Source organism: Callorhinchus milii, unplaced genomic scaffold, assembly GCF_018977255.1.
Source record: "Callorhinchus milii isolate IMCB2004 unplaced genomic scaffold, IMCB_Cmil_1.0 Scaffold23, whole genome shotgun sequence".
Taxonomy (NCBI): domain Eukaryota; kingdom Metazoa; phylum Chordata; class Chondrichthyes; order Chimaeriformes; family Callorhinchidae; genus Callorhinchus; species Callorhinchus milii.
This window is the reverse complement of record NW_024704764.1, coordinates 1,426,020-1,447,753: the sequence shown is the minus strand read 5'-3', so window position 1 is coordinate 1,447,753 and position 21,734 is coordinate 1,426,020. Positions and strand designations below refer to the sequence as shown.

At 43.7% G+C, this 21,734-nt stretch overlaps 1 protein-coding gene across 1 annotated transcript; it reads right to left on the bottom strand.

Moving 5' to 3' along the window:
* Positions 1–359: 359 nt before the first annotated feature.
* On the bottom strand, positions 360–20,996 carry LOC103185749 (transformer-2 protein homolog alpha-like). The gene is made up of 8 exons (XM_042343302.1): positions 20,941–20,996; positions 6,553–6,704; positions 5,525–5,690; positions 4,704–4,892; positions 2,822–2,937; positions 1,794–1,841; positions 881–948; positions 360–775 (listed from the first exon to the last, which is right to left on the bottom strand). Exons 1-8 carry the CDS (start codon positions 20,968–20,970, stop codon positions 765–767), a joined length of 780 nt encoding a protein of 259 aa, XP_042199236.1. The 5' UTR covers positions 20,971–20,996; the 3' UTR covers positions 360–764.
* Between the last annotated feature and the right edge of the window lie 738 nt (positions 20,997–21,734).

Here is a 21,734-nt window from a genome sequence, read left to right as displayed (position 1 = left end):
ATTGGTTGTATTTTTGTACAGCGATTCTGAACTAACAAGCCACGGGGACAATGTCCTGATGACTTTTTGGGTGCATTTAAGAAGCGTTACGCATGGCCTTAAAACACACGGTTCAGACCATTACTTTAAAAATGCCGCCTTCCCCCATGCCAGGATTAACCCATTGATAGTTAAGATTTCAGTCTGGTAATCGTATTCCGCGCCCAAACACTTTATAAATATAAATAATGCCGCAGAGGTCAAGTGCACATTCCTACCCAACCCACCCCCAATAAAGAAAATGATAACCGGCTCTAGTTTTGAAATAGTTGAACGTTGCATTGGTCACCTTTGCCATCCTGAAGACCAGCAAACCAGGCTCGAGTCCTGCAGCTTTAAGAATTTATTGCATATCATCACTGCTCAATTGCCGCTTTACAATTGGACGTCTTAATAAAGTACTACATAATCAAATACATGGTCCACAAAACAAGTACACGTGCCTTGATATTTCAAAGTTGAGCATTTTGACACTTTGATGTAATGTGAGTGTATGGATTCCCCATTAAAAAGAGGTATCCATGTACTTTATGTACCAAAACACAGGAACCTTAATGAAGCACTGGAAGTCTAGAACATCCTGAAAACAAAAAAGACTACTTCTGTACATAGAATTTGCTTAAAATAAAACTAAAAAAAAAAATCACAACGGCCAAGGAATTATCCTTTAATTCAAACATCCACTATAGGTTTGAAAGGGTTCTCATTCGTTTAAACCTGGAGCCTCAGTACCGACCTACAGAAAGAAAGAAAAACAGTGCACAGTGTTTGAGGCGGTTTGGTTATTTTAAAAGTCATTGTAACGCCTGTGGGACGGGAAGTGGCTGATTTCCATACTTACGTGGTGTGTACGAACGAGATCTAGACCGAGATCTGTATCTGCTGTAATAGGGGGAAGGTGAGCGTCGTCTGAAAGAGACGGATTTACAACATCCAATAAAAAATTACAATATCCAAACTACAAATTTGTTCAGTCGAAGCATTTTTTTTCCCTTTTACAAACACCCAGCAAACCAAAAGACATGAGCCACCCACACTCTAGATTTATACTGCAGCAGAGCAATGTTGCAATCGAGTGCACTCCACTGCACAACACAACATCTACATATATGGCCCCTGAACAAAACGTATGTGTCACTTTTCGCTGATAATGCCGCAAAACAAAAAATTTATGGTTTAACTGCAGGAGAATGATTACCTCTTCACTCGAGCAAAAAAAATACATTTCTAATGTAAGTACCAATGTAAAAGCCCCCGACACGTTGCCAATTTATTCAATAGCTTTTAACTATCTAATTAAATCACGTTACTGCCTGTAGTATTTTGCCAATACAATTGAGAAAGCCCCCTTTTTTTTATTGAATTCATAAAGGCCTCCCACCATTAAAAAAAAAGTTGCGAGATTTGAAACATTCAAACAATATATTGTCAGTTGGGCATACATCAAAGAATTGTGAATTAACACAGTATAACCTTCAGGGCATTATACAGTATCCCCTCAGTAAGCATAATCAGCTCCTTAAAAAATATGCATTACACAGCGTATTTCCTATGAAGCAAATACCCCATGCAGCCCCACGCTCCACAATATGCCGTGAAACTATAAAACTGTTCAGATTACGCGTGTTTAAATATCATTGCTCTTAATGTTAAATGGTCACTTTATTGATATGCCAACAGATTTACTCAAGTCAATTTTGTTATACAACTCCAGGATGAGAACCATTTCACAGTATTTTTAAGCAAATTCTCACCGGTATCGCCCGCTGTAGTCCCGCTCATCATATCTGTCGCTTCTATCACTGTTGGTAGGAGGCAAAAATAACATTTCTGTTGAATGTCAAAATAACTGAGGAAGCGCCTTTTCCAATTCCTGAACACAAGGCTTTTGGATAAGAAACTGATTGCCTAACTCACCTTCAAGGCTCTCCATGGCCTTGCCCCCTCCTACCTCTCTGACCTGTTAACCCCTTATCAACCTGTCTGCTCCCTCCGCTAAGCAGGCTCCGGCCTGCTCCATCTCTCCCGCCTCGCCCGTCCCACCATCGGCAGTTAGACCTGCATCCTCTCTGCCCCCACCCTCTGGAACTCCATCCCACATTCCCTTTGCCTCGCTCCCTCCCTCGCCTCCTTCAAGACCCTCCACTTCGGCCACCCGCCTACACTCTCCCCTCGCTAATCCTTGACTGTTCAGTGCCTCGGGACATTCTCCCGACGTGAAATGCGCTTCCCAAATGTAATTTTGTATTGTATTGTAAATTAGTTTGCAAATGTTTAATAATAATAATCCTTGCATTTGATATAGCCTTATCTCAAGCACCTTATCTTAAGGCGCTCGACAGAACATACTGTAAAGTGAATTGACTATATTTTATGGGCGAAACGTGGCAGCCAATAACCACAGCAGTGTCCCACAAACAATCACGGGTTAAGTAAGAAAGTATTATTTAAAAAATATTTTTTTTTGAAGAGATTATTACCGCCAGAAAACTGGTCCGCCAATCGACTAACAACTGAGCTCCTAGTTACTGCTAGGTAAACAGAGGAGCGTGCAGTAAGGAAACTTGCCCAATGTTTCGACTGCCCAGAAATCGAACCCAGGTCCTTTCGCTTGCGAGGAGAGTAATCAAACCAATAAGCTACAGGACTCCATAACCTTTGTATTTAATACTTGTTTTGTGGACCATGTATTTGATTATGTGTAATAAACACAAAGGTCTTTATAGTCATTTAAAAATATGCATTTGATTAATCCAGGGCGGGGGAAGTAAAGCAAGCTCACGTTGTAGGTCTGCCCATATAGATTCCTGGAGTTGGAGTGTGGGCTCTTTTTGTAATGGAGTAATCTACCCGAATGCGCCGGCCACCAAGTTCCATCCCATTAACACGTTCCTTTGCCTGGGCGGAAGGAAATAAAACATTATTTTGGTAGTCCTGCAAAGTCAACACAGCAAAATACTGAAATTGTGCGCAATTTTCCCAATCATTAATTGTGCAAAAAAATACAAGTACGAACATTATTTAAACACATGCAAAATTACAAAGTCCAATGGATCAATCACTCTTCCGGTATAAACTTGCAAATTGCTGAATTACACCAGTGAGAGACCACACAAATGGGATAAGTTACAATTAAAGACAGTTATTTATAGTGAAAACAGAAACGGCTGGGAACATTCAGTTAGTCAGGCAGCATCTTTAGAGAGGAACGTGAGTTAAGGTTTCAGCTCAATTCTGACCATTCATCAGATATTTTCTTATCAGGTTTCATCTGTAATAAATCAATTCCATTTTATTCCAGATGCTTACAATATAAGTTGTCAAAAATTTGTAGGTTTAATTTCAGATGAGCAAGATTGCATTTTAAATTAAAAACTATACAAGCTGCATGCTCGATTGAGTTTCTCCAAAATTGAAAAGTTTTACTGAGGAATCTCTATCCACCACAAAGCGCTTCTGTTTGAGACATTTCGAAGATGTGATAAGGCGCTATACAAATTGCAAGGATTATTATTATTATACCTTTCACCATGCCAGAGACTTATTTAAGGCTCAACCAATACAATGGGGAGTTATCTGAAATACCAAAGCAATTTTGAAGGACTGGTGAGGAACTTTGTGAGTTGGGAGGTTGCAGGGGGGGAAGTAACACAAAAATGAACTCCTCTGAATAGCACATCATAACAATGCACGGTTTTATAAAGTATATGAAACATTAAGTGAAACTCTGTATAATAATCCTTGCATTTGATATAGCGATTTATTACGACTTAGATGTCTCAATGCGCTTCACAGATATACTGTAAAGTGAATTAACTATATTTTGTGGACGAAACGTGGCAGCCAATTGCGCACAGCAGCATCCCACAAACAGTCGTGGATTGAGTGACCAAATGATTCTGTACACTATTATTATACTGTACACTAGCGTAACCCCTAAAAACAAACACTAGAAATGTGTTTTTCCCAACAAGATATTGGGATAAGCATGAAAGGTTCCATGTGCTGTACACAGGTTAACCTCTGAGCACCACAGAACTAGGCACGAGAGTGGCCAATTTTAAGACGCCAAGAAGTGGGAGACACCTATTGGTGGAGAAGGGAAGTGAAGCAACAAGGACATGAAAATCAGTTATTTACACACATCGGTTTACATAAGAACATAAGAATCAGCTCGCGGAGAGAAGACCAAGGTCCATCTAGTGCACCTTACACCATCCTGGCAGTCTCTTGACAGGTCTTGTTCCAAGCTATATACTGTATCCTGAGATATTATTTTCTAGCAGCAATCGATCTTAATTTGTTCTTGAAACAAACAACATTTTCTGATTCCAGTCTCTTTTTTATAATACTTGCATTTGATATGGCACCGTATCACATCGTCGAGAAGTCTCAATGCACTGCACAAGATATGCTGTAAAGTGTAAACCTTACTTCAAGATTGTGATGAAAATGTTGGTTTTAGGATTTTCACATTTACCAAATGACTGTATAATTGGTTTCTATTATCGTATGCAGAATAAAAAAAGCAGCAAGAAGTCTGATAGTCTGACAGTGTGAAATCACTGGTACAACCAACCTTTTCAGTTCATTCTGAAGAGACTGAATTCAGCAATAAAAGAAAGCTTCAGCTTGTTACCCAACTGCTGGTTTTGTAAACTTACTTCTTTCGAGTCTTCAACATTCTCAAAGTAGACAAAACCGAAACCTCTTGATCGTCCCGTTCGCTGATCGTACACAACATTGATTGATGCAAGTGGTCCATAATGCGAGAACACATCACGGAGATCCCGTTCTGTAGTGTACAAGCTCAAACCAAACACTCCCAGGCAACTATTAGGGTCTGGGTTTGCCTAGGGGAGAACCCAAAAACCGCAGTTCAATTACAGAGCTCAAATCTATTTTCCAGTTTCGATACTGAACATGCCTGATTTCTGCCTCATCAGTATAGGAAATGTGTAAAGAATTTTTTAGCAAACTGTTAATTAGGAGATATTCAGGCCTCTGCTCTCCCTGGAGTTGTTCTATCCATTTGTCATGGTTCACTGTAAATTTAACAAAACAGTATCCAGGCTGGTTCTGGATGGCAATCGAGGTGTCTCAGACAAACTGTTTAGTAATGGATGAGTGCACAGCAGTAATAAGATTAAAACAATAATGCTTCCTGCCAGATAGGATATTACTGTACATTGACAGTATTGCTGACAGTATTGTTTGGGTAACAAGCAAACACGAATGTCATTTTAACTGCAGGAAGTAAATCATTTTCAATTAATACAAGCAATCATGAATACATCGAAGAATGGGATAATGATCTAGACCAGTGGTGCCACACATCAGGCATCAGATTTATGCCATAAATCAAGAAATATTCAATCAAGAAACATTTATTTTATTGGCCAATAATGTTCCATCCACAAATTAAATATCCATTCAATAGGAATCGATCATAAAAATTCTCTTGGAAACCCTGGCACTTACTAACCCGGTTTCCGACATGTCTGCGTCGGTTTGACATAGGAGAACGGCTGTAGCTTCTCCTACGCCTGTAGTCGGGTGAATACGATCGGCTCCTGGATCTTCTTCTGTACGACCGAGAACGTGATCTGGATCGTGAATAGTGCCTGTGAGATCGGTGTCGACAGTACGACCTGTTTAAATGGACACTTCTGTTAGACCACATCTGCACTCAATTCTATAATAGGCTTCCAAATGGAAATTCTAAATCTCTGCTCCCCTCCTCTGCTGGAAGGTAAACACACCTGGATGTAGAGTGAGGATTCAGACTGCCTTGTCTGTGATTCCATTCTCCTCCCCCCATTACTGCCGTTAAATGTTTGTCAGCCTGGCTCAGTTCATAGCACTCGCGTCTGAGTCATTAGATTGTGGGGTTCAGGCCACGATGCGACTTTAAACTGATACTCCAATGCAGTATTGGGGGAAAGCCTTGTATTGTTAGAGCTGCTCTCCTTCGGATGAGATGCTAAACCAAGAATCCGTCTGCCTCTTCATGTTAAAGACCCAAAAGGACTATTTGAAAAGAGAAGGGAGCTTCTCACACTTCTCTGGCCAACAATCCCCCGGATACAATTAACTTCATGGTTGATTATGTGACAGCGCAGATTGCTTCATCTACAAATACACTCACGACACTTTACAGTAAATCCTGTGAAACCCTTCAAGACATTTCACCGCCGTGACACGGCGCTCTATTAAAAGTAAAGATTATTATTAATATCCGGCCAAGGTTGACGCACACATCAGGCATTGGGAGGCTTATATCTCTTATAATAATAAATTGGTCACTGAATCCACGACTGTTTGTGGGACACTGCTGTGCGCAACTGGCTGCCGCATTTCACCCACAAAACATACATTAAATTCACTTAGTATGTTCTGTGAAGCGCTTTGAGACGTCTTGAAGATGTGGTAAGGTGCGAAATCAAATGCAAAGATTATTATTGCTACTAGGCAAGTAATTGGAGGGAAAGAGGCACTCTGTAGTAAACCTACCTTGCCCTGGATCTTGATCTAGACCGCGAGTGTGGAATCCGTGACCCCGACAGGTCCGATGCCCTTGAAGGAGATCGAGAAGCAGACTGGTGTTCGGACTTTCTAAGTTCATCGGGGCTCCCGCTCCGTGACTTTGATGCTGACCTCCCGACCTAATAGGTCAGGACAATTTAGTTACAAGTAGTTACAAAGCCAAAAAAAAAAAGGAGTAAAAATTCCAACTAAACCCTAATCGGACAACAGTCTTATTCTCAACTACAGTACTTAATTTCTCCTCAACCACTTCCCTAATAAATAAAACCCCAATTAACCTAATTAGAATATTAAGACTGCCCTAATATCATATTTGTTCCGAGTATTTCTAGAAATCAAGTCTGATTATAAACTTTAGCATGCAATTTATACTAGAACTGTAGCATACAGACACAAATATAGACTATATACGTTACTTGGCCTAGGTATCTTCCCTCCAGACACCTTCTTTTAAATTTACTTCACTCTTGTTTCTACTTTCTTTTCTTCATTCTTCATTTTTCAGTTTTCCCACACTTCCGCAATCTTCACTTTCCAAACCACTTAAAGCCTTACACCATGCATGCTCTTCTATCTGACCAATCTTCGCTCTCATTTCAGCTTCAAATTTATTTGACTGATTTGCAATACTTGTGTGTATAGTCATTATGTTGATTATCTTCCACATTCTTGACAATTATTCCACTTTCTTCATGTATATTAACCTTAATGGAAAAAGAATATTCAGCATGATGAGGTAATTTGGGTTCAGATTCAAGCCTTTTGTAAATCTTAATTTCCCATTAAACTCTCCTCCCCTATTCTGGATCTGTTCCAAGTTTCTTTTTTAGTGAAATGAGAAATAACCAAATGGGAACATGTTCCCCATTTAAATTGGGGGGGTAGGGGTTGGGGGGGGGGGGGGTGGGACAGTGAATTAGTTACCTCCTTACTTAAGAAAAACTAAAATGACACCACGCTTGAAACCAAAAGTTCAATAAACTCAATCTGCTTACACTCAGAATTGATAGCATTTGTTCCCACAAACATAACCTGATAAAACAAATTCTGTGTGTGGGGGGGGGGGTGGGGTAGGACAGGCTCAAATCCTGCTCAGACTGATGGGAGAAAGTACAGAATCTGCCTTCTGTGTGAGTATGGGCACACGCATAGACACAAAAATACTCATAACCTCTAAGACCTCTATCAGCCATCACAATCAATTGCGCCAAATCACAAGGGCAGATTTGTCAACTATTACCATAGCAGGTGCTCTTCTGAGGGTTCAGTGTTGAGGAAGCTTTGCTCTGCATTTGGCCTGGAACTACTTAATGCCAACACAGAGCACCCTGCCTGCCTTGACCACAAAACAGCAGGCAAGTAAAAATACAGTGCAGTAATTCCTATAACATCAATCCTATTACAAACCACAGCCGAGGAAGAGGAGGAGTTGGGATACTACACTGTACTATGTGGCATCGAAGCTCCTAAAGCCCTCATCTTTCTGGACTTTTTAAATTACTTTAAAACCAACCTAAAGTAACTTCTATTACGTACAAACTTTGGTGTTTGCAACTTAATTTCTAGAGAGACAAAAATACATCCAGGAACAACAACAGATTGCATTTATATAGCACCTTTCACGTTGGGAGGACAGTCAAGGGTTTGCACCCGAGCTGGGGGATGGGATCAAAAGGGATGGAGAGCAAGGGAGTGAAGGGAGAGGTCACCAGTTCTATAACAGCAGTTCTGTTTCAGTGAGCTAAAAATAGGGAGACTGGTTTGCCTCAGAAATCCTAAAGGCAACGTGAGCCTCTGAAAGTTGAGTAATGATTCTATTTAAAAAGGCGTCTTGGGAACACAAATGTTCGATCCTTTTTACTGTGTTTCTCAACAGCACAGTACGCACTGAAAATCAAACCTATTTTAACGATTAAAGGATGAAACGTAAGCACAACTTTCATGTGCACAATGATCTTATTAGCAACATTTTATTGGTTACAAAACTGAGGGGGGCGGTGAGTTTTGCACCTGATGTGACATCTGGAATTTGAATTTCTGTGGAGTCCTGTATCTTAGTGGTTAGAGCACTCGCCTCGCAAGCGAGAGGATCTGGGTTTGATTCTCGGGCAGGGCGAAATGTTGGGTAAGTTTCCTTACTCCACATACCTCTGTTTACCTAACAGTAAGTAGGAACCCAGTTGTCAGTCGATTGGCGGATCGCTTTTCCAGGGGTAATAATCCCTTCAAAAATTAATAAAGAATATTAATAATTCAGTCGCTCAATTTTCAGGACTCTTTGTGGGGCACTGCCATGCGTAATTGGCTGCCGCCAAAATATACAGTCAATTTACTTTACAGTATATTCCGTGAAGCACTTTGCGACATCTCGAAGACGTGATAAGGCGCTACATCAAATGCAGGGATTATTATTATTATTCAACCCAAATCTTCTCCCTTTATAGTTAATGGCTCCACAGTGACAAAGGGGACTATGACTTTTTGAATTAAAAGTTTAAGACTTAGCAGCAGTGCTGGATTTTTTAAATTGTCTCAATAAGGTAACCTAAATTTTACTGCATAGTTAATTTCCAGTATTTAATCTACACCCCAAACTAAACAACTTGTATTTATCACATTTCCTTTGTTTAATTGAAATTTGGGTATTTAACATTCATTTGATGTTTAAGATCTAAAAGAACTCTCTGTAGTGAACAATTACTCAAAAGGTAGAGCATGATATTGAATCTAACAAACGTTGATATTAATCTGACTTTCTTGCGTTTCTTAATTGTTTACTGCTAAATCATCCACAATACTGTGAGGCATGCAGAATTCACAAGGTTGAATGAACCGTGTAAGTTGATCCAGTACAACTGGCCCACTCAGCAAACCAACCCAATAAACCAACACATTTTGAAACAATGTCAATTTTACTGGGATTGACCGGCTGCCAGCTGAGCAATCGGTTACAGCGGGGTGGTCCAGCCATTCTGCTGCCATGGGCCGCATTTCCTATTTGAGAAAGGGCCATATCCAGTCCATTTCCAACCGCCTCCCTCCCTCGTGATGTCCTCCCAGGGCAGCGGCAGGAAGGCCGCAGTGCACCGAGCCTTTACTGCAGTCTGTCAGGAAGGCAACTGCGTCTCTTGACAACTGTGTCCTTAGCAACCAACCTCCAGCTCCTGCAGACAGTTACCTGCGCTTGGGAAGGGAGGGAGGGTTAGAGAGAGAAAGGGGGGGAGAGAGAAAAGGAGAGACGGGGGCAGAGAGAGGACAAAAAAGGGGAGAGAAGGGGAGAGGGGGGCAGAGAGGGGGACTCCCTCCCACTCTCTCAGGCACTCTCTCCTCTCAACACTCACTTAATTACTCTCACTCCACTTCTCACTCTCTATTCCCCCCTCTCAATCACTCCTCACCCCTCCTGTCCTCCTCTCTCCCACATACACTCTCTCTATCCCCTCTCAAACTCTCCCTCAATCATCCACCTCTGTTCCTTTCTCTCCCCTCTCCCTCACATTCATTCACTCCCTCCCACCTCACTCTCTCTCAATCACTCGCTCAGTCTCTCTCTCTCTCTCATTCCCCCTTTCTTACCTCTCACACACATTCACTCCCTCCTTTCTCTCCTCCCTCTCTCTCCCCTCCTCTCGCGCTTGCCTTCCTGACAGACTGTGGTAAAGGCTCTGCACGCCGAGTCCTCCCAACCGCTGGGCTCCTGCCGCTGCCCTGCCCCGTTCACCAGGGTGGGAGGGAGTGGAAGTTGGAAGGGTGGAAACGGTCGCAGGCTGCATAAAATCACCCGGCGGGCCTCTGCTCTAGTTGGACCACACTGAGTTACAGCACTAAAATTTCAGGGCTATTGCTCAAATCATATTTCTTAGACAAGTTTGATCAGTTCTGAGATCGACTTCTAACTGTCCAATAATGAACGATAAATCCCTCCATAGAAGGACAAGCTAATTAGGGATGTCGGCAATAATGCACATCCAAAATCACAAGGCATTGTTTTGGCAATCCACAAAATTATAGCATTGGTGAAGCAAAGTGCTCCAATGCTCAGTCTAACTTTTACTCACATTAAGGAACTCGACACAGTTAGACATTTGTATGTCTTTCTATTCTTTCTATATCACTCAAGATCACTGAGGAGAGACTATCAGCAATGCTAAACTGTTCCTCTCTTTCAGCTCCGCAAACATTTCACAACAGGCACAGTGACACTGATTACAACCATGTACAACCACATCAAATAAATACACTAACAGTGTGCTTCAACAAGGTTTATATAATAATGGGATAATATTAACATGATATACAAAATTATTCAAACAAAGCCCAGGCTTTTAGTTTACAAAACCTTTGATATTATACATTTGGTATTAATTTAAACCCATCTCTATATCACATGGAAATATCAGCATCATTAAGAAGAAATGCCTTGGGAAATGCCAGACGAAACATCGATTGAAACTCTGGTCTCCTAGTTCAGAGTCTGGAATCAACTGAGCCACTGTTGAATTAACTTTTTGGGGAAAAAAACTTTTGGATAGGAAATCAAATAAAATGTGGTTTTAGTTTTTACAAGGTATTTTGGAGGATAGAGGCTGATAAAATAGAAATCCATTGTACATTCAGAAACATTTACTGGAAGATCTAACTGTGCTTTCTTTCCACACAAAAATATAATCCTTGCATTTGATACAGCTCCTCTTCACGTTGGACAAACATCTCAAAAGTGCTTCAAAGGATTTACCATAATGTGCAGTCCAATTTCATTCACCTACAAAACATACATAGATGGATATTCCAAAAGCTGCAATGAGCTATATATCACGAGAAACTAACTGATTGATGTTCATGTCTTTTTTTCGGGAACAAATTTAGTTACTTCTTTAAATATCTACCAACCATTGAGTAGTTTAGCCAATGAGTACTGACCCACCATGCCAAATAAGGTGGTAGAGGCAGAATCCATTGTGAGTTTCAAGAGGGAAGTAGACAGGTCGATCGACGAAAGATATAACACTACTTGCAGTTATATAAGCACGCTTCACATGAGGTTGTGCCTTGGAACGCTTAAAATAGAGATAAGTGAGTCTTGAACCTCCTGAAAGTTGGTGCGGACCTGATTGGCTAACTGACCTCTTCCTGTGTTCCTCTTCATGTATGCGGATGACACACAACTCTACCTTTCCTCTTCTACCCTCAACTCTAATACCCCCGATGACCTGACAGCTGTCTGTCCGACATCGAGTCCTGGACGAGAGACAACTTTCTTCAGCTCAATGTGCGCAAAACTGAGGCCCTCCTGATTGGCTCACGTCAGCGCCTCCGCACCTCAGGCACTGACAGCATCAGCTCCGCACTCTCCACCTCTCAAAGCCACCAGGAACCTCGGGGTTCTGTTCGACCCGGAGCTGTCCTTTCTCCCTCATATCCGCCCCACAGCTGGCACCGCCTTTCAACACCTCCGGAATATCGCAGACTACGGCACTACCTCACCCCTCACGCGGCTGAAACACTGGTCCATGCCTTTATCACCTCAAGGCTGGACTATGGGAACTCTCTCCTCGCCGGACTTCCTGGCCCTCCCTCCACACTGCAGGTCATTCAGAACTCTGCAGCTCGTGTACTGTCCTGCACCAGACACCGCGCCCACATCACTCCCACCCTCGCTCGCCTCCACTGGCTCTCCATACCCCAGAGGATCGAATTCAAGATCCTCATCCTCACCTACAAGGCCATTCACCGCCTCGCTCCCTCCTACCTCTCTGACCTACTATCCCCCTACCTACCTGCCCGTACCCTCCGTTCCTCTGGCTCCGGTCTGCTCCACATCTCCCGCCCCAACCGCCCTACCATCGGTGGCCTTCAGCCTCTCAGCCCCTCGGCTCGGAAACTCCATCCCCCAGTGCCTTCGCCGCTTCCTCCCTTTCCTCCTTCAAGGCCGGTCTCAAGACCTTGCTCTTCAACCGTGCCTGCAGCTCCCCTCTCGACTCTCTACCCCCTCCTCGCTCTCTCCCTTCCCTCCCCTCACCCTGACCATTTCCCCCCTCCTCGGGTCCCGACCCAACTGTCCAGCGCCTTGGGACGTCCTCCCGACGTGAAAGGCGCTCTATAAATGCAATCTTGTTGTTGTAAGTCTGTATGATTGTATGACTGCCTTATAAAATAATGGTTTGGATCCCTAATCTCAATGCTGCGTTATAATAAGTAAGTATGCCAAAAGATGGCAGCCAGTTATCAGGTCACCAGTGACACCACTTCCGGCAAGTTGAGTGCTGTGCTCAGGACGCACTGCCACATCACTTCCTTGACAAAGTGATTGACAAAGATTTACAATAAATTGTAAAAGTCCTTGAGCAGACAGACAATGGCAAAAGGATACAGTGCTTCAGGAATAGATCTGCAGTACACCTGCACTTTAAACAAATCTGTACTAAACCAGACCACATAATAGTAGGGTAGTCTTTATTCGCTTGATGGCAATGCTCATTTAAAGGGTATTATGACCTCCTCAAAGTATGGCCACTTACTGCGTATTTTTTAAAAAATATTTGTTTAAGCAATGATATCAGGGATGCGGTTAAGGGACATTACAGAATTGATTTGATGACTGCAATATTCTGTTGGCAGAGCCTCGCAACTAATCTTTGATAAGCACAACAGAAACATTTAACTCGCTGTATCCCCAAACATTTATTATAGACACTACACCTCTACTGCATATTTAATGTACAAAATATCTTAGTACTGCAGAGAAACGTGAATTTATTTAAAAAGCAGGAGGACCTGCTTTTGATGAACATTCCAAATTTATGGAACATTATTTAGAATTCTTTTTAACACGTGTTCTCCGATTATCTTCTATCCTCTCCTGAAAGCAGTGGGTGACTCATGCTGCATGATCCAGCCACCAGCATGGATGGGGATCAGCTAACTCAGCAAAGACAGAAACTGAACCAGAGAACTCCCTGATCTGTAGGGCTTAGAATCACACTGGGTCACTGGGAAGTGAATTGATGCACAGGCACCACCGTTTGGTCAAAATTAACAGGTGAAAGAAACCACTCGATCTTTCAGCAGTTCTGAACAATTGCTAAAATAGTAAAAATTACTTAAATAAACAATTTGCTGGTTGCAACATTTCCAATATTGCGGTTCTATTAATACAAGACATGTGTCCAGATTGAGTACAGGTTTGTTTACAATAACAACATTACATTTGTAAAGGGCCCTTCACATCGGGAGGACGTCCCAAGGCACTGAACAGTCAGGGATCAGGACCTGAGGGTGGGGGGGCAAGGTTGGGATGAGGGAGGGCAGAGGGGATAGGAGAGCGGCTGAAGGTACAGTCAAAAAGGAGGGTCTTGAGTCATGTCTTGAAGGAGGCAAAAGAGGGAGCAAGGCGAAGGGATTGTGGGATGGAGTTCCAAAAAGTGGGGGCAGAGATGCTGAAAGCCAGGCCACCGATGGGAGGGCGGGTCGGGCGGGAAACCTGGAGCAGTCCGGAGCCTGCTGAGCGGAGGGAGCGGACAGGTTGATAGGGGGTCAGCAGGTCAGAGATGTACAAGTGGGCAAGGCTGTGGAGGGCCTTGAAAGCGAGGAAGCGGATTTTGAATTCTCTGAGGGATGGGGAGTCAGTGGAGCTGGGCGAGGATTGGAGTGACGGGGGTCACAAAGCCAGGTGCAGGAGAGGACACAAGCTGCAGAATTCTGGATGATCTACAGCTTGCGGAGGGAAGAGTTGGGGAGGCCGACAAGGAGGGAGTTTTCCACAGCTGAGCCTTGAGGTGACGAATGGGTGTATGAGTGTTTCGGTGGCCTGAGCGGCGAGGCAGAGTCGGGCAATGTTGCGGAGGTGGGGGAAGGCAGAGCGGGTAATGGCACGGATACGGGGGAAGAAAGGACCGCTGAGGGTCGAACAAGACGCTCAAGTTCCTGACTGGCTTGGTGAGGTGGAGTGTGCAATCGTGGATGCTGATGCTGCCAGTGCCTGAGGTGTGTAGGCATTGGCACGAACCCATCAGGATGGCCTCAGTCTTGCTGACATTCAGTGGTAGAAAGTTGGCTCTCATCCAGAACTTGATGTCAAGACAATCTGTCAGGACGTCAGTGGTCCTGGAATTGAGGGTGGCGGCAGACAGATAGAGTTGGGTGTCATCTGCGTACATGTGGAAGTTGACCTCATGTCTCCAGATGATGTCACCAAGGCGGAGCATGTAGAGGTTGGAGAGGAGGGGACTGAGGACAGAGCCCTGAGGAACACCACACAAGACTGTGCGGGGGCTGGAAGAGAAACCGTTGGTGGAGACAATTTGGAGCTGATGTGAAAGATAAGACCTGAACCATTCAAGGACAGAACCTTGAAGGTTGAGGTGAGAGGCAGTGAAAGAGGATGGAGTGGTCCATGGTATCAAAAGCAGCAGAGAGGTTGAGGAGGATGAGGAGGCAGAAGGAGCCCTGGTAACAGATGGACAAAATGTCGTTTGTCACCTTGATCAGAGTAGTTTCCATGCTGAAACCCGATTAGAGGGGCTCATGAAGGGAGTGGCAGAAGAGGAATGAGCGAAGCTGAGAAGCAACGACTCTTTCAAAGACCTTCGAAAGAAAGTTGGAGATGGGCCAATAGTTAGAAGGCAGGGATGGGTCCAGGGAAGGTTTTTTCAGGATGGGGGTGAGTGTAGCTGTTTTTAGGTGGATGGGAACAGTGCCATATGAAAGGGAGAGATTGATGGTGTCAGAGTAGAGGGGTGAGGAGGTGGAGCTGGGAGGTAAGGAGAGGGATGGGGATATGGGGTCAAGGGAGCAGATGGTGGGTATCATGCTGCATTGGTGGTGATGAGAGAGGAGGGGAAGACAGTTCAAAAATGTGGAGGCAGGGATGGGTAGGGGTCGGAATGTGGTGGAAAGATGGGGAGGGAGTCGTGGTTGGGAGGGCAGAGGGAGCGGAACAGATCCCCTCGATTTTGGATTCGAAGAAATCCAGCATCTCCTCAGTCAGAGTTTGAGGAGAGAACGGGCGAGGCGTGAGAGGGTGGACGGAGAAGCCGGTTGGTAGTGGAGAATAGGAGCCTGGGGCTGTCCTTCACCTCCAAGATTATCTTGGAGAAGGATGATTTGGCAGAGGTGAGGGCTGAGCAGAGGTGACTGGTGTACCAGAGTGAGGTTCATGAGTAGGAGGCGATTCGGGAGGTGAGGGGGGACAAGGACATCAAGAGTTGTGGAAAGGGAGTTGTAGAGAGTGAGTGAGGAGGATAAATCACGGTGCAGTGTTTACAGTGCAGGTATGTACCCGCGCTACTGGAAACACGGTACACACCCAGCTTCCACGTCACTTCCTGGATCTTGCACCAACACACAGGATTTGATGGAACTTCCTGCATATTATGCACAAGACACCGCAGTAACAGAAATTCCTGCGTGCAAGCACCACTGACAGCATTCCGTGAAGGAAGTGACATCAGTAGCGCTTGTTACAAATATTAAGGCAGGAAATGACATTCACGGCAATCTGACAACACAGAGGTGGAACTGCTGTTTTTTCGCCCCCACAGACACGTTATAAACACGTATGTAACGTCTATATTAAATCATAGGTGGAATCTTAGGTTCTCCTACAAAAATAGTTTATAATGAATCCTGAGAAGCTTGAAATGGTCCTGAGTTTGAGATGGTCGATGATGTGGTCGTATATCAAATGCAAAGATTATTATTCTGAAATGAACTGGCGGTCGATGCAGAACCTATAATGGATTTGAAAAGGGAATTAGACTAATATTTGAAAAAGAATAATATGAAAGGATACAGGAGAAAGTGCAGGAGTGGCAAAAATTAGTAAGTTGTTTCAGAGTGTCAGCATAGTCATGACAGGCTGAGTGGCCATTTTCTGTCCTGGTCAATTCTATGATTTGAACACACCTGATAATAATCCCTCAAGAAAGAAATAAAATAAAATTTGGTCAATTCAATCTACGATTGCTGTGCACAATGGCTGCCGCGTTTCACCCACAGATATACAGTCAATTCATTTTACAGTATATTCTGTGAAGCACTTTGAGATGTCTAGAAGACATGAAAAGCGCTATATATCAAATGTAAGGATTATTATTATAAAACGGTGTGTAATTTTTGGGATCAGAGAAACCACGTTATAACAGGAATGCCATCTAATCTGTCAAATATGAAAATTACTTTTAATAATAAATGTTAGCAGAGTTCCAACTCATAACACAATGGAACAAAGATTACAAGCTTGTATTCAGCATTCCCCACAAATATTCTTAGAGGAGGACAACAAAATTACTGAGAGTCACCAGTCTTAAGGCTGGAAAGGAACAAAGTAGGAAGAGGGAAATACTTAATTTCTACCTTCGATCCTTGAAGCATTTGGTTTCTCTTCCCTTCTATTAGGCATGAAGGCCTTTTAGTTGTTTGCAGTAACCACAAATTGAGATTTGAGTCTCAACAGCAAGTACTGTCATACTAAAAAAATTCAGGGAAAGGGTGTAAGTTGCATCTGACAACTTGCATTTATATAGTGCTCTTCACACGGGATAGCAACACATACTATCAGTCAGGGTCAAAGGATTGTGATTAGAATGGAACCCTGTCTTTCCACAATGTTGATGGGGCTAATTGTACTATCCCTTTTTGCTGTCCCACTAATATCAACTAGACAAGGACACGTTGAACCTGGAACCTCTATACCCCTCAAGCTAGTTTTGGTCTAAACTTACTGAGCCATTCAGCTGTCAAAAACACAATGTAACCAAGGTTTAAAATTATTTTCTGAACAATATTAAAGAGAAATATTGTCATTTTGGACAGAGTGATCATATGTCAACAGCATCTTCTTGCCTGTTTTAAGGTTGTACATTATAGTGAGGTGCAATAAGCAATGTTACTTCATCTGGACCTAGGAGTTGGGATTTTAGCATGGGTGGAGAAAGTAAGCACATAAAACTAGAATTAAAAATTAATACCTTTTGGGCAGAAATGACAATGTGCAATGTGATTTAAAACTCAACAACTGGGCTAATAAATAATAATTCAACATCTTCTAAACTCAGTAAAGGTTCAGACATGAATAATCAGCACTTGGGTGAAATACCAGAGACCAATTGGCACCTATAGAACAATGAAATAGAACTACCTTCTTCAGAAGATGACTGGATAAAAAATTAAAAAACTAAAGGGATGACATGGAGCTTTAAGGAAAATACTTTTGAGTTCACTTTGAGACTAGAGCATTCACATGGCCAAAGTCTGCAATTTCCAAGGATTTGACCTTTAATAATTTTGCTAACAGTACAGTTATTGTTACACTGTACAGTACAATGTGCATGCATTCTTCAAAGATTTCCTCACACAAAGATACAGCAAATGAATGCAGCACAGTGGTCAGCTAGTGCACAGTGTGCTTGGCTAGCCAGTCATTGTGGTGAGCATAAGCTGCAAGACATGATTATATTTCAACAAAAAGCTTTCTTTAAAATACAGATGTACTTTGCAAATTTAAATTTTTAATGCAAAGGCAGATCAAACTCCTAAACATACAAAACAAGTCAAACACAATGTAATATCCAATCCACCTACAGAATACTGTCACTACACTCTACGTCAACATAAGAAATGCTTGACAAAAAAAGACCAAGGTCCATCTAGTTCGCCTTCCACCTTCCTGGCAGTTGCATGCACATATGTCTCAAACTACCTATGTGCTATATCCCATAATGTTATTTCCTAAACAAAACTTTCTAAACTGTGTTTGAAAGAATCAACATTTCCTGATTCAACCATCTCCCTCGGGAGCCTGTTCCACAACTTCACTAATCGCTCACTGAAATAGTGTTTGGGTACATTCGTTCTGAATGTACACCCCTTCAATCTCAGGCCTTGTCCTCTGGTTTTACTATTCTGGACAAGTTGAAACAGTCTGTCATGATCTATATTGCTTTGCCCCTTTAGAATCTTAAAGACAGCAATCATGTCACCTCTCAACCTTCTCTTTCCCAGCATGAACATGCCCAATTTACTTAGTCTCTCCTCATAGTCCAGTCCTTCCATTCCCTCAATCATTTGCATTGCCCTCCTCTGTATCTTCTCGATTTCTCCTTTTTGTACTGCGTCGACCAGAACTGTACACAGTATCTAACTATGGTCTCACCAATGATTTATACAGCGGCAGGACTATCCCACTATTTCAGTTTGCTATTGATCTTTTGATACGTCCCATCATCTGGTTTGCTTTACTCACTGACAGAGCATTGTTGGGAAAGTTTCAATTTATTGTCAATCAGAACCAACAGGTCCTTTTCATTTTCCATACATATTATTTTCCTTCTGTTCAAATAAGAGTTCCTTCTAGGATTTTCTTGTCCCAATGTGAAGTACTTTACATTTCTCCACATTGAATTTCATCTGCCCAATTCCCAAGTATATTCAATTCCTCCTGTAACCTCTCTTGTTCAGCTTTGCAATCTACCACTTTCATTAGCTTGGTGTCATCTGCAAACTTAGCCACTGTGCTTGCGACTCCTAGTTCCACATTATTTATAAAAATATCAAAAAAAGGTCCCAAATCAGACTCTCATGGAACCCCAGTCTGATGACATTCCCTGTACCACCACCCTCTGGGTTCTTCCACTCAACCAATTGCGTATTCAGTGTAATATACCTCCACTGATTCCTGCTTTTTTTTTTTACTTTGAGTACCAGCCTCTCAAGAGGAACTGTATGAAAAGCTTACTGAAATCCAGGTATACAACATACAATATATCTTATGAAGTGCTTTGATTCATTCTCAATTAAAGATCCATATGAAATATGAAGATTATTACAATTATTGTTGATCATTCCCCTCATGGATGATTGTGGGGCATTGCTGGGCACAAATTGGCTGTCGAGTTCGCCTAAAAAGTACTCAAGTCACTGCATATCATAGTAAAATCCTGTGATACTTTTCCATACATTCAAGAGGGTATGAAATGCTACATAAAATGCAAGGATTGCCATTTTTTTAAAAAATCACTCTTCTCTATTCTGCTCACATCTAGTTTTATTACCAAAACATTTCATGAACCCCCCTCCCCCCAACCTCAAAACAATATTTTGCCCATCTGTTTACACAGCCTCAGCACACAGCTTGAAAGGGGCTCAAGGCGGAGATGGGTGTCGAAAACGGGATGAGATTGTGAAGAAAAAAGTTGCTTAAATGTTGGCATAGCCAAAATCCGCAAGCTACACTTTACAGTACATTCTGCGAAGCGCTTTGCGACGTCTCAACGAAGCGATGAGGCGCGACATCAAATGCAAGGATTATTACTATCCTCCAAGCAGTTGCGAAGAGCCCGAGCCAGCTGGTTCTGCAGGAGAGCAAGGAGGCTTCTCTTAACAAAAGATGGCTGACATCAACACGAACGGGGACTGCCGTCTGCCTGGATTTCCATAGCCATAGTGAATGAAGTGTCCGCGTTTGACAGGAGAGGGGGGGGGAGGGGGAGGGGAGGGGAGGGGAGGGGGGCGACGAAGGCAATAGCAAAACGGGGGAGGAAGCTTACAAAATAAACACGAAGACTAGAAGCGGGGGGAGGGAATAAAAAGGCATCCGAGACACATATCGGTCCTGTTGTTCGATTCGGCTATTAAAAAAAGGCAGAGACAGAGAGGGAGAGGGAGAGAGAGAGAGGGAGAGATGGAGGGGAGGGGTGGGATGGAGGGGGGATGGAGGGGAGGGGGTAATGGAGGGGAGGGGGGGAAACAGCTCCACAAAACACAGCCGGTTTTAGTCTCCCGACTCTTGTTCCGTTAGAAGTCCTTCGTGAGATCGCTGGATCTCATTTTTTTTTACACACACACACACACACACACACGCGATTCACGTACACGCATCGGGTGATGATATCAGGGTAAGGACTGACCGGCTGAGTCGGGGGCGCTTTTCTTTTCTCTTTGCATCATTTATTTGGTGATGATGATGATGATTATTATTTTTACCGCCCGCTGCGGCCGACCCCCCCCCCCCCCCCGCGCGCGCGGCGGTGTATCTGCGACCCGGGGTGGGGGGGGGGGGGGGGGCGGTGGGGGAACGCGCAAGTCACTACACCTGGCAGACGTGGGGGGGGGGGGGGGGGGGGAGGGGGAGCGTCGACAACAACAACAACAACAACAAAAGGCGCCGTGTCGAACGCAAGGATGACTGTCAACCTGATCAAACCCTTTTGCAATTAGACACACACACATATATATATATATATAGAGAGAGATACACACATATGTGTGTGTGTGTATACATTATATATGTTTTTAAAAAAATCAGTTCACATTCACTCACAACACATACACACACAACACACACTTCTTTCTACTCACCCTTCGGCCATAGTCTTCAATGTCACTCATTCTGTTTTGGGTGGTGTGTGAGGGGAGGGGGGGGGGGGGGGGGGAGTATATAAATATATATATAGATATAAAGGTATCTATCTGTCTATCTCTCTATCTATGAGGTAAATTTGGCTTCAAATACCGCTGTTGTTGTTATTAATTATTATCCTTTCACCGCGCGCGCAAAGAGAAAAAAAATATATACTTCGAGAAAGAAATCACGGGCGGGTGTGCGTGTGTGTGTATATATATATATACACGAATAGATATATCCACACACAAAAATAACGCACCTCAAAACAACCCCCCCCAAAAAAAATTAAAAATATATATCTAATTGCAAAAGAAACCACTTCTCTTCCCCCTCCGTCCGCCCCCCCCCCACCCCCCGGGTACCAGGTGACGGGCAGCACCAGCTCGAGCTCAAGCTCCGACCCAACGCCGCCGCCGCCGCCGAGTGTTTGGCCCCCCAACAAAATGGCGCCCTGGCAACTGGCGCCTTTTATACAGCGCGCGACCAACCGCCGCCCCCGCCCCGCCCCCGCCCCGCCCCCTTCCCCCCCCACCTCCCCAGCCCCGCTCCCGCCCACCGCCAGCCGGAAGTACGTCCGCGAGCCGCGCCCCCCTCCCTCCCTCCCCCCCGCTCCAGCTCCCGCCCGCTGCTAGTCGGAAGTGACGTCAGCGCACCGCCCCGCCCCGCCGCCGCGGATTGACAGCAGCGCCCACCAATCAGAGCTCCGGATCTCTCTGTCTCACACTCACTCCTTCTCTCCCTCTCTCTT

What these genes read in the sequence shown, in the direction of transcription:
- LOC103185749 (XM_042343302.1), bottom strand. Translation starts at nt 20,970, where the DNA reads ATGAGTGACATTGAAGACTATGGCCGAAGG. An exon ending in GCAGACATGTCGGAAACCGG is followed by an intron (nt 4,893 to 5,524) that starts GTTAGTAAGTGC and finishes GTTCTCCCCTAG; the next exon opens with GCAAACCCAGACCCTAATAG. An exon ending in GACTACAGCGGGCGATACCG is followed by an intron (nt 949 to 1,793) that starts GTGAGAATTTGC and finishes CGTCTCTTTCAG; the next exon opens with ACGACGCTCACCTTCCCCCT.